Source organism: Pan paniscus, chromosome 1 (assembly GCF_029289425.2).
Source record: "Pan paniscus chromosome 1, NHGRI_mPanPan1-v2.0_pri, whole genome shotgun sequence".
In the NCBI taxonomy this organism is placed as follows: Eukaryota; Metazoa; Chordata; class Mammalia; order Primates; family Hominidae; genus Pan; species Pan paniscus.
Genome location: NC_073249.2, coordinates 80,240,958 through 80,254,898, shown reverse-complemented (window position 1 = coordinate 80,254,898; position 13,941 = coordinate 80,240,958). Strand labels below are relative to the sequence as shown.

The following is a 13,941-nucleotide window of genomic DNA, read 5'->3' as shown; positions in this document are numbered from 1 at the left end:
CTGAAAGCCAAATAAGAGAAAATCTTTAATGACAACATAAATGGCTAAGGTTTTTTTTTTGTTTTTTTTTTTTGTTTTTTTTTAGACAGGGTCTTATTCTGTTGCCCAGGCTTGAGTCCAGTGGCACAATCATGGCTCACTGTAGCCTTAAACTCCTGGGCTCAAGTAATCCTCTCGCCTCAGCCTTCCAAAGTGCTGGCATTGCAGACATGAGCCATGATGCCCAACCCAGAAAATTTTTTATCCTATTAGCTCAAAATGAGCATATCAAAGAACACATAGAACACTATCACGGAGATGATCCTCTATCAGTTACGAAATCACATGCCAGATAGATTTCATCTCACCAGTGATCTGACTTAAATTAGTGAAAAATAAACAAGTCTCACATGGTGCTGTGGAGCAGCTGCAAAACCATTTCAGCCTTCAGCACCTTTGTATTAGCTGTATGACTGAACAAGTTACTTATTCTCTGATTCTTCATTTCCTCATTGGCAAAATAAGGATAATAACATTTTACCTCACAGAAGTCATTGTAAATATTTAAAAATGTATGTCAACCTAAGTGCATAGTAAGTGCCAGGAAGTGGCCACCAATAAATGGTTGACTATTGCTAACATTTAAAATGTGACCATGCATTTTAATTTATTTATTCTTGTTGGCATGTACCTTATATCCTCAACTAAAGTGTATAACTTTACCCCCTCCATCATCGGCAAGTTCCCCAAGGTTTACACACACCAGAAATAAAATCACTCTTTTTTTTTATGACAATGATATTTATCCTCCTATGAGGGCAACCTGGTGTAGTGAGAAATAAAACAAACCAAAACGACAACCAGGAGTTTGTCTGAGACCAGGCACCTGAAGAACTAAGATTTAGAAGACTTTAAAAGGTGGTACATGTCACTGCATATTTGTCAAATGCAAAATACTGTTATTCTCATTATAGCACAGTCTTCAGATTGCTTTCTCTTTGCCCAGATGCCACTCTACCTTGTCCACCATGGAGGATTTCAGCCTGTATGGTTTCCATTCCACTCCCTGGTCACTGTAGTGGATGGTATAGCTCTTTACATACATTTCAGAAGACAGAGACTTGCAGCCCTGTGTTATAATTGCCGTTATCTTCTTGATCTTGAGTAGATCAATTTCTAGCCACTGCTTATTGTTGTTTGCCTATGAAAATGACAAAAACACATAGATAAGGAAGATGTTAAAACCTTTGCTTCTTTTTTAGACCAAGTTATGCAAAAAAGCACAGAGCTCAAAAGGATTTTGTTCTATCTTATCCCTTAGGATTCACAGTCTCCTAGAAGCTTTCCCTCTTTCTTCTTCATTGCCACAATATGTGTGTAAATTTTTATTGAAGTATTTCACACGTTGTACTATAATTGTTTCCTTCTTAGTATTCCTTACTGCTTAAGGGTAGAGGCTTATTTCATTTTGTTTCCTGGTACTCACCACAATGTTAAGACACTCGGTGTTCAATAAATAGTTGTTGAATAAATGAATGAATAAATGAGCTTTATTTGGAAAAATTATTAAATTGCTAAATTATCTGTGAATATTATTTTCTTAAGAAAATTTCTTTAAATACTCTGGTAATATTGCTGCAGGGTTATCTGGGAAATAATTGGATAGCATTCTCTCTCTATTTCACCTGTTTTACAAAACACAACTTCTCTTTCCCCCTGTTAATGTCAAAGAGCAGAAATAGTTCGATTTCTTCTAATATTTCAAATAAATGCAATATTTGAGAGACCTGATAAAACCATAAGTAGAGCTTGATACACAGTACAGTTATTGTCCTGTCTCCGGCCTAACAAAATGCCTAATCACATGGTTGGTAATATGTGTTTGGAGAAAGATCAGAAGGTCTAAACTGAGTTTTAGAGTCATCTAAGATAAATTTTTACCTTTGGGAGATTTATCATCTACCATAACCTCATTCAATTCTAAAGGAGATAATATTGATATGTTTCTTCAACATCACCCAAACATACATATATGTATGTGTATATATAGGTGTATGTGTATATATGTGTATACACAAAAATTCACATGCTATATGTATTTTAAAAGCAAATTAACTGAATTAGAATGATTATATGAGAAAACTTTTGAGTCTATAACATCCTCTAGTGACATCTGGGTGGTATCTTAGTGTGTCTTCATATCAAGGTTGTACCAGTGATACAGAGTATAACCAGCTAGAGGTTTTCACAGGCATAAAAGAGGTAGAGACATTTTAGTTATGGAGAGAACAGCATCTATGTGCATCACTGCATATGTCCAGCTTTGATTTTCAACCTCTCTAAAGAGACCATATAAAGACATTTCATGTGAATGGAAGGGGGTTAAGTAAAACACATATTTCTGATCCCGAATTCTAACTTTGAAATGACACCATTAAAAATTAGCATTTTATATTTGAGGCCTTTGTTATATCACAAAGACTAAGAGCAAATTATAGAGAGTGCAAATTTTTTTAAAAGATTGTAAAATGAAGTATGCAGTGACAAGGTTATACCATGAACAAGTCTAAAGAGTCATCTGAAAAAGAATTGGATAACATCTCTTTAATTATTATTTATATTGCTATGTAAATTATATAAATGTAATATAACACTATTTTTATTATTTTAACTTCTCTGGGTGTCAGCTTTGCCCTCTGCAAAATTGCAAAATGAGGTATTTGGGCTGCTTCAAATGGTGGAAAGAGCATGGCCTGTTTACTGGGAGAATGGGATTCTAGTCCTGATTCTGCTACCAAACTAAGCTAAAATTATTTAATCTCCTGTGTACTTAGAATTAAAAGGAAAAATCTAGACCAGATGCTTTGCTCCTTGCTACTGTAACATTCTGTGATTCCATATTGGGCCAGAATGAGTTTCAAGACACAGATATCAGTTCCCAAGACTGTGTGGAATCCAATCTTTTCTATTTACCCCACCAGCACCACAATTCTTTTTTCCTTTCTAGTGGCCTAATTTAAGGATAGGCCCTGGAATTCTATAGAAAGTCAGGAAATTGGAGTGTAGGTATCTTAAGGGAGGGAGATATGAGGATAGAAAGTAGGGAATTTGGATTTAGTTGGCTGAAGGGATCATCAAGTTATTCATGCCATTCTGATATCTCAGGTCATTTAAAGAATTAATAAAAATGAGTCAAATATTAAGAGTTACCCCCAAATTAAATCACCTGAATTACTCAGTGGGCTAATATCAGGGACAGCATAACTCTCTGGAAGGTGTTTGTTTAACTTAGATCACTGATTTTATAACTCTGGTTTTGCAACATTTTACTATGCTTCTAGTTGTCTCAAGGAATATCACAAAGCTCTTAAAATAAGGAGGGTGGGGAAGAGAACAAAAAAGTTTAGATGACATTTCATTTAGGAAAATGAAAAAATATTGCTAAATTGTAAAGAAAAAATAAGAGATGATGTTGCAAATCTAAATCATTTGTTTATCACTAATGTAAGCTGTCTAAATGAGGAGTTGGCAAACTATGATCCATGGGCCAAATTTGGCCCACTGCCTGTTTTTTGTAAACAAAGTTTTATTAGAACACAGCCAGCTCATTCATTTACATATTGTTTATGGCTACTTTACTGCTACAATGGCAGAGTTGAGTAGTTATGGCAGAGAATGTATGGCCCACAAAGACTAAAATATTTACTATCTATCCCTTTGCATAAAAATTAATTTGCTTATTATTGGTTTAAATCAAGACTAGACCAAAAACCACAGAGATGATAAATGACTTCTCTCTGAGACAAAGTTATAGTCAAAGCTATCAAGTCCACAGACATCCTGGACTCTTGGACCTAGGATTTTAGTCTGCAGAAACAGATTAAAATACTCCTGCTTCCCAGATCCTCCATGTTTGTGGTAGTGAGGGCCTTTGCGTTCTTCTGGAGCCCTAAGAGAACACCATGCATAGAGTATACTTGACCTTGGCTTGCCAGGCATTCACACGTCCCTGGGCATTCAGACGGGCACGGAAGGGTTCCCAGTAATCTCCCCACCAAGATTTTTTAAACGAAGAAGCTGTGATTTGCTTGTTTTCTATCTTTCCATTTTCCATACCCAGGGGTGTGGAACATCCTGTCAAAAGAAATGTGATTAATTACACACCAATATTCCCTGCAAGGCATCGTGCACTGCAGAGGAGATAAGAAATAATATTACTACCAACAAATGACAAAAACAATAACCAAAACAATGAAGATTTATTGAATCCAAGTGCCAAATACTGTTCTCAGGCTTTTCATGTATTATATAATGCTCATAAATATCTCCATTTTAGTATAGCCAAAACACAGTAACTTGTCTAAGGTAACACAGCCACAAGAATCAGAAACTGAAATGAGTTCAGACAATCTGATACCAAATACCATGTTCTAAACATTTAAACTCACTTCCTCCTTCTGAGATTCTTGGAAACTTTGGTCTTTGCTTTCAGGTGACAATAATCCTAAACTATCTATATATAAAAATACTCTGTTTCTTCTAACAAAAGCTACCAAGAAGATACAATGGACCCTCAGTCACTATTTAATATTTTCTGTTTCAACCCTTAGAGGGTAATTCAAGTTATGTACCCTTTGGAAATTTTCCAAGGTGTAATTTGAATATCATAGGCAGCAAGGCAGACCTGTGACTGTAAGAAACACAGCTAGTGAGTGAACCTGGCTGACCACCCATCATCTCTGCGACACTTTGTTCTTGTTGGTAAATCATGCAGAAATTTTCTTGAAGTGATGCCTTACTTTCTCCATGAAAAAAACAAAGGGTCCTAAAAATAATACCCACTGCTAATAATTACCTAAGTATCAAGAAAATGAATAAGAAGAAAATAATGCTTCTTGTATAAAAAATAGATGTTTTAAATAAGTTAGCAGAATTGAATGTCACATTTTAGGGTAGTTTATTAGGATCTGAACAAATCTATACCATATGGAACGAAAAAACACAATGACTTATGGAACTGTTTCAAGGAGTGGTCCTGCCGATACAAGATTTGTGTTTTATTTGAGAGATGTTTAGACTACTGCTATCTGGACATTGGCAAAATACCCATATCCATCCAAGGGTATACTGTGCCATTATCTGCTTCAATAGGAAACTGATTCCAGGTTTCAGCTACTTTCTCCATTGTGAATCATGGCGGCTTCTCTCCACCCAAAGGGAAGTACTGCAACTCCTGACAGGTGTGCCATGGCAGGTTTCTAGTGCGCCTATTTATTGATCCCTCTTCCCACCTCCAGCCCTTCAGCAGCCAAGTGGGGCCTGGATCAGCCAAGCCTTAGGCCTTAGGTTTATTGCTTCATTCTTTTACCTCAGAATGCCAGGCACATATTATTTTCTTTGTGTGCTTTGAAGTAAAAAGTATTGGAAAGCACTGCTTTAAGAGTCCAAGAAGAACAGTTAAGACTCTTAAACATCCTTGCTATATATAGTAGATTTTTATTATGACCATTTATGATTACCTGGATTTATTTATACCACAGGTCACATTACAGCCCCTGAGAAATAGCAGCTAACATAGAAAAGACTTGAGTACCTACATAGGGTATGAAAGAAAATATAAAGAAGAATTGTGGTTTCAGGAAGTTGGGAAGCCAATTCAGATTTCAAAAACACTCATTGAACACCACATATATGGCAGTGATGTTGCCAGATACTGTCATGAAATTGAAGTTTGAGTGACCTGAGGACTTTGGAAGAGTCAGGCCTAGTTTGAATCTCAGGTAGGTCTTATTGAAAATGGGCTGATGGAGGTAATTCCAAATTAGAGCCCTTCCTTGGAGAGTTGTGATGTGTCTCTATAATCCAGGCACTTTCTTCACAGAGATGCTGTCGGCCCTCTGATTGGCAGAACCATTCTTGGTCTAGATCACACTGAGAGTTTACCTGAGTAGAACCTCTGTTTCACAAAGGTTTTCCTAGGAGCCTAAATCACTGAAAAGAACTAAAAATTCTACTCATTCTCCTATACCTCCCAAATCTTGATTCTTTGAGTGGCAGTGAGAAAATAATGCATCTTTGTACCTTACCATTTACCTCACAACCTTGCAGTTCCAGTCGAAGGGTAGGTCTGTTATAGGCTCGAGTTGGAGAGATCCTAATATATCTAGCCACAATAGGTGGGTCAAACTGATTCTCTTTTATTGCAGAGGCATCTGAATTGCCATTAAAATACTAGAAGAAAAGAGGAAAGTTTAGTTATGTAACAATGATCTATAAAGTGACTTTATATTAAAATTTTGATCTAATTTAATATTGTAATACTACATTTTCATGGGGTCCAAACTAAATCAATTTGGTTATAAAATATACTTGGGGATAATTCCAGTTCCAGGAAGATTGTATATATGTACTTTGCCCTATTCCTCCTGCTAAGTACAACTAAAAACTTTGGACATTATAGCTCAGAGAAACATAAGACCCTGAAAAGAGCTCAGAAGACAGACTGGCTAGGGTTCTCGGAAGGAAAGAAATGGTGATCAGTGTCCTGAATTTTCTTTTTGCCTCATAAATCCCAGACTTAGAGATGAAGAAGCCGGCAACCTGGAAACACCAATGAGTACAGACTGAAAAAGCCCAAATAAAATCTGCTTTCTCTAACCAAAGTACCAGTAAAGGGCAGCATAGCGAGATATGATAGAAAACTGGTGGATACTGACTTCTCTCCTTTAGCCAAACACCACAGAAAATCCTGAGGCCCCTCCCCAACCCACAACAGCAAAGGCTGAATGGGGAGCCTAGACTTCTATGCTCATGAGGCTAAAGAGGCACCCCACACCCTCACTGGGGTTGTGTCAGAAAAGGCCATGTAGGGATTTAGGGCTTTCATCTCCAGCCCCTAATGAAGCTCCTGCCCCTGCAGTGTCAGTGGAGGCCAAATGGGGAACTTCCCTTCCCACCCAGCCACCAAGGAACAATCCCTTCTTAGGTGGCAACGGAGTGGGGAACCTGGACTTTGACCCCCACTTGGCAGTAACCAGGCTGTGCCCTACCCCTTTTCCTGACAGAGCAATGTCAGAAAAAGCCAACTTTTTAAAACAGAAGATTGGAGCAGGTATCGGTAATACTGAAAACAGAAAAACAGTAGAGAAAAATCAATAAAACAAGGCTGGTTCTGTGAAAAGATTTTTTTTTTTTTTTTGAGATGGAGTCTCACTCCGTCACCAGGCTGGAGTGCAGTGGCGTGATCTCGGCTCACTGCAACCTCTGCCTTCCGGATTCAAGCAATACTCCTGCCTCAGCCTCCCAAGTAGCTGGGATTACAAGCGCACGCCACCATGCCTAATTTTTTTTAATATTTTTAGTAGAGAGGGGGTTTCACCATGTTGGTCAGGATGGTCTTGATCTCTTGACCTCGTGATCTGCCCACCTCGGCCTCCCAAAGTGCTGGGATTACAGATGTGAGCCACTGCGCCCAGCCAAGAAGATTTTTTTAAAATCAACAAATCTGTAGCAAGATTCACACAAAAAAGAAAGGAGGGACAGATGACAATATCAGAGATGAAACAGGAAAAATCACTACAAACATGAAAAAGGATAAGGGAATATACAAACAACTCTACACATATAAACTTAACAATGTAGAGGGAATTGACCAGTTAATTGAAATATACAAAGTATTTCAATTCACCCAATATGACATAGATAATTTGAATAGCCCCGTAACCATTTAGAACATAGAATTTGTAATTTAAAAACTTCCCAAAAAGAAATCTGCAGGCCCAGATGGTTTCACTAGTGATTCCTACCAAATATTTAAAGAATTATTACCAATTACAGACATTTTCTCCTAGAATGTAGAAAAGAGCATGCTTACCAATTTTATGAAACTAGTACAACTGTGGTATCAAAAACAGAAAAAGACAATTAAAAAAATAAAACTATATACCAATATCCTCTCATGAACATAGATGACAAAATCTTTATGCTATGGACTCAACTGCAATCTGTGTTTTCTCTCATAATACTGATTAGTAAGAACCATAATTTAGGATTTCAATGGTTCTGAGACATATTATAAATAATTATTAAAAATAGGTAACTAATAAACAGTAAATAATTTTATATAAGATATAAGCAGAAACAGACTCAAGGTTATCAGTATAATAATGGCAGGCAGACTCCTTGCATTCAGGTAGGTTTCTTTGGGGAAGGGAATAGAGAGGAGGAGAAGAGTTAGGGCTTCTGGCTGAGCCCCTGGAAGAACCAGAAGGAGAATGTCATTCCTCAGGCATGGCCCCCCAAAAAGTCAGAGAATCACACTGCCTCAGAGGCTTACTAGCATTAACACTACTATTTACTTCAGGTACACTGAAATAAAGAACAAAACAAACTACAATAGTAAAATCAAAAGTCTTGGTAGCCAATTTTTAGCATGAGCTCCTTGAGGCGCAAGACCAGATGTTCTACTCTGCCGTATACCATTGGCCAGTCTGAGAAATCTGGGTATTTTGTTTGATGATAAAATGATTTTTTAAAGTTTTGTGGGGTTTTGAAGTTTCAGTAACCCTGCTTCTCTCTTTAATTTGTAAGACACAGACCTATCATATTACTGCTTTTCTCCATATGACCCTTAGAAAGCCATTCACATTTCTAATACCCAGAAAGGTATTTTTTAAAATACATAATCATTAGGTATAGTCATAATAATTCTAGGCCAAGTCTAGAGTCTAGAGATTCAGATAGAAATATGCACACAAACCATCACATTCCTTGTGCTGTTCCCTTTGAAGATCTGCCAGTTGATCTGGTTGGAACTGTAAGCTACATAGAACTCTGTGGTATAGCAGGACTTCAGGTAGTGTTTGGCACCTTGGGTCTGGATCCCTGTGATTATGACTTCCTTTTGCATGTCCACCTGCAATATAGGAAAGCCAGTAAACAGAACTGTCCTTGTCAACAAGTCACACACTGCCTAAATTCATTATACAATCAGCTTTCTTCAGAACTAAAGAGCTAGCACATAAGATCTTAGCAAACTGATATAATGACTACATGCAATTCATATTTGGGCACAGAGTACCTAGATTTGAATCCCAACTCAATGACTAATTAGCTGTGTGTTACTTTGGGAAGGTAGGTAGTATCTCTGTGCCTTTTGTTTTTTAATCTATAAAACAAGATATTATTAGAACCCACCTCAGAGGGTTGATTTTAAGGATATAAAGTACTTAGAACAGTGCCTCACACTTAGTACTTGCTATTTCCCCTAACAACATTGCAAGAACAATAACAAGGAATTACTAAATCACTTTCATTTTTATTATTACAATAGCAGTAAATATTATCAGTCTATTAAGACAAACCTGGATCCAAGGTTTAGAGGCAAATTCTGCTGCAAGTTTTTCTACACTCCAAGCATTATAAGATCCACCATTGTTTAATCTTGCTAATCTGGGCTCCCAGTAACCTAAACTCAAGGGAAGAAAAAGATTTATTCTGAATTTTTAAAAAACCCAGCAATTTCTCAAGTGAGTTTAATCCAGTGGAAAACCAGATCCTTGGAGGACCTGTGTTGTAGTCAGGAGTCTAGGCATGGGCCTCAGCTACTAAGCCAGTCCTTGATGATGAAATCTGGGCTTCAGGTCTGTGTTTGGTCAACTGCCAACCACCTCCTATCCCCTTTCTTGCACACAGGTCATGTTTGATTTTTTCTGTTGTGTTGATATTCCTAATGCTGAATGTGCCTGCCTAACAGGAAGACATGGAAGGGTATATGGGAGCCTCATCATCCTCTTGATCATGACCTCTTGATCTTGGGAAGGGCTTTGAGGCAGTGTGAGAAAACTTTGGAGGAGTTCCTCACATATAGTGGAGGTTCAACAAAGTTTTCTGAATAGATGAATGGTTGCCACAGGCAAAGGGCCATATTAATGGGGACTATAATGCCTGGCTGATAAGACCCTGTGAATCTGGCTGAAATGCTACACGTGTGGTCAAACCCAGAAAAGATGACTGAGGAGAGTTTTGGAAATGGGCGCGTGGTCATAAGAGTAAGCTATCTGATCCTTGCCAAATCCCTTCAGAGAGGCTGGGCTTTTTATGTAGAGAAATCAATGACCCCCAGCTATCGGTTTTTCCTGGAAAAGACTCTTTGGGATCATCATACACCAGAAGAGGTGGCAGTGTTAAGAGCACACTAACAGGCCTTTAGCTCCTACCATAGTGTTCCTTCCTTTACCATATATGTACCCCAAATGGAGCTGCTTCACTACATTGTAGTAGAGAAAAGCATAAAGAGAAAAACTGATTCATAGATAGGATTGTCATGTATGGTTTCATAGGCTGCATGCTGCACAACTGTAGGGGGTACCATTCACAGACCATGGTGCTACAACTTACCCAGAAACTCTGAAGCCTTGATCTGTGAATCAGATATGATACCAGTGCTTAGTCCCATTGGCATCCTACAGTCTATGAAAAACAGAAAAAAAGTGAATAATTTTTGCTTAGAAAATATATATAATAAAGTAAAACTCCATGGTTAGGGATTATGTTTCTGACTCAATAATTAGATATTTTTACCTACCTTGTGTGGCCCTGACTTAAATATATCTGATTATAAAATGGTAAATGCACTAACAAGACTGGTGCTTTAATAGATATAGTGGCATCCTAGAAGAAAGCAACTGAAATCCTGAAATGTAATCATTTTTTAAACTGATTTTCTTCTGCTTTTATCTTAAATTATGCTATTTTACAACATTAGGTACCATCCATGGCCAGGTGCAGTGGCTCATGCCTGTAATCCTAGCACTCTGGGAGGCTGAGGGGGGAGGATTACTTGAGGCCAGGAGTTTGACACCATCTTGGGCAACCTCTTCTCTACAAAAAAAATAAAAATACAAAATATAAAAATATGAAAAAAAGTTCTAGCCCTGATGAGACTATGTTCTCAAAAGTTGACCTCAAAGTTACAAGGTTATTTATATCTTGATCAAGGAAGGGATACCAGCCACTGTGCTACCTGGATGTTGGCACAGTGCTTCATACTCAACAGTGCTTAGTAATGGCTTAAAGAATGGATGAACAGATGGACAGATGAAAACTGTGTTTCCTAAATGCTGAAATGTCAAGTTTAGTGACTCAGTCATTGTTAAATTCCTGTGACCTTTTCCCTCCTCAACTCTTGGAAGCTGGAAAATTTCTTATATGCACTTGTCCATGGATCACAAGTCATGAAGAAGGATGCTTTACACAGGTCTCCCAATTGACAGGAATGCTTTTGATCTGACTGATGTATTTTCAATGCAATCAGACCATGGTCCGGAATAAAAGCAATTATGGCTACAAATTATGCCTTTGTCACATCAGAGTTCTTAGAGTTGAATATTTCCAATCTAAAAGTTGGTAATATTCTAGTAATAGGCACTCTCCTGCCAAACCAAATATCACATGGCTCTTGTGATACCTCTGTCCATGATAAGAAATGGCGTTTGCATCCCTGCTCTCTGGTTTTCTCCAACCTCTGTGTTTAGGAGCCACCAGCCAGGTTTTGATGCCTTCATTTCAAGAGTTTTAAATGAACCTAAAATAAAAAGAACAACATTACACTTGCAAAAATTAACAAGTAAATATTGTGGTTGATAGTTCTCTAAGAATCCTAAAATTCCTGCTTCACAAGAGGCTTTCAAATAGAATTTAACCATTTTTCTTTAGGTAGGACTAAAAGTATAACAGATAAAAACAAAACAATAACAACACACACACAGAGATAACTAAAAAAAATTTTAAATCACCACCACACCTCACTAGAAGAAACTTTCACTTATCTAAATATAATGTTACAAATTAACTCACATACAATACAGCTTCACAGTCCTAATTATCAAAGTGACCTCGAATGACATCATTGGGCTTCAAAAATATCATACATGTTTCCTTTCTCTCTTTTCATTTTGCTTTTTTCTCTTTTTTTATATAAGAAAATAAAAATAAAACCTTCTTCCTCCATGTTTTCAAGTTTTCCATAAAGCTTACATATTTGAATAGCGATTTACATAAATTGCTCAGAAAAAACACTGAAAGAATGAGATTTCTAAAACCTCTGGCTATCCATTCTGGTATTTAACATTACCCCCTGGCAGTTAATATTTAAATTCTGTTGACTATAATTTATGACTGTTTCCCAGATTGTGGGTGAAAATGAATAGATATGATTATCTTCCTCAAACACACTGAAAAATGTCTCCAGTTTTCCTCTCTCCAATGCAGGTATTTAGGTTTGCAGATTTAGAGACACCAGCCAATCCTAGCTTCTCAGTCTGTCTGCAGGCTGATAGGAAGGATGACTGATCTTCTAATACTTGATGAAAAGATGAGTAAATTTGACTGAATCTCTTCTGTCTCTGATTTTAATACAATAAATTATCTATTAATTATTATATTAATTAATTAATATGATATTAATATAATACAATTAATACTCTCTAGATGTATTAGTGAGTTACTGGCATGTGAAAAACCAATAAGAACCCTCTTTTTTTCCCTGCTCTTAATCAAACCAGTCCATTTGGACTTCTGTGCCTGCATCTGAGGCAGATTCACACAACGTCACTCAAAGTGCTGTCGAGGGGCTGCCTTCACTAACTCCTCAGGCAGCATGTGTTAGGTTGGTGCAAACTATAATTGCGGTTTTTGCCATTACTTTTAATAGAAGGCAAAATAGAAGGAAGGCTGCTTGTTAAAAATACAGACTCCTTGGAATTCTGCCCAAAATCTACTTTAAAGTCTCTGAGAACAAAATCCCTCTGCCTTCACATCTGCATTTTAACTGACTTCCTAGGTTTTTATACTGCTGCACAAGTAGATACACTTACAAACAACTCATTGGCACAGAAACATCCCTTCTGTATAATTGTAGACTGTTTAAATCTACATTTATCTTTATTTTGCACATGAAAAGTTCTAAATACCTTTGTTATTCTTTAACTTTTATAATTATTTTTTAAAAATGTTTTCCTCTTCAAACAGTCTATAAGTCAGTTTAAAAATATGATTCCTGGAGTCACTTGCCCAAAGATATTAGGGTGATAGGGCCTAGAAGAGGAGCAGAACTGAAGAATCTGGAAACCCTCCCAGCAGAGACAGCTGTAGCTGCCTGAGTCCTGTGGGATTCATTTTTTCATCTGCTTAAGACCTCATCTGTGTGACACACAGTGGCTTGGGAGAAACTGCATGTTATGTAGCAACTGAGTTGGGTCACACATTTAGCCTGTGTGGTGCTGCAAATAGTTCATAAATTAGGTGACATTTTTGTACTCCGTATATACTTTGGGTCTATGGGTTTGCCTAGGCTCTATGCCAGAACCCTGTGTTCTGACCCCTTAGGAAGTATATGCACCAGGAAGAAATGAGAAGGAGTTACAGATTGCCTTTTCCCTGTATTTCTTAGCAGGGACCTCTTCCCATTACCCAATCTTTACCAGGCAGAAGGGGCCAGACTCCTAACTGGTGCTGTTTATTGCCATTTTCCAGCAAGGTCTGGCCGTGAAAGTGAACCACGTGAATGTCTTGGGAGCTGCCTATGTTCAGCAGGTGTAACCTCACCCACTCTTGTTCATACATTCTCAGGCCAGGCAAGCTGTAGATCATCCCATTAATGGCTGAAAGGACAAAGAGTTGAAATCAATTAAAAATGTTGACACAGAGAGGGCGAGTGGCAAGGAAATATGGGGCAACCCACTCAACACCCATATTCCTCATGATTCTGCATTCCCAGGCCTACCTAGCCATGGAAAGGGCCCTCTTGTATGTCACATTAGTGAGAGGCTAAAGCAGAACCACTAGTCCTTCTCATATCATTCACACCAGCCTACAGCAGAAGGCAGGGGGAACTCCCTTTCCAAGCAGTTTATCACTCTTTTCCTCAGCTTTTACAGTTCCATGCTTTACCCGTGTATACTT

The 13,941-nt window shown here is 37.7% G+C and overlaps 1 protein-coding gene across 1 annotated transcript in view; it reads right to left on the bottom strand.

Annotated features, from left to right (window-relative positions):
- The window catches only part of F5 (coagulation factor V), a 100,311-nt gene that overhangs the window by 28,228 nt on the left and 58,142 nt on the right, over positions 1-13,941 (bottom strand). Inside the window, exons 17-24 of the mRNA XM_003824624.6 lie at positions 13,461-13,640; positions 11,447-11,563; positions 10,378-10,449; positions 9,342-9,445; positions 8,738-8,893; positions 6,066-6,210; positions 3,962-4,113; positions 998-1,180 (exon numbers count right to left, since the gene is read on the bottom strand). Of these exons, the coding sequence (XP_003824672.4) occupies positions 998-1,180; positions 3,962-4,113; positions 6,066-6,210; positions 8,738-8,893; positions 9,342-9,445; positions 10,378-10,449; positions 11,447-11,563; positions 13,461-13,640 (1,109 nt within the window). The remainder of the gene's footprint in view (positions 1-997; positions 1,181-3,961; positions 4,114-6,065; positions 6,211-8,737; positions 8,894-9,341; positions 9,446-10,377; positions 10,450-11,446; positions 11,564-13,460; positions 13,641-13,941) is intronic.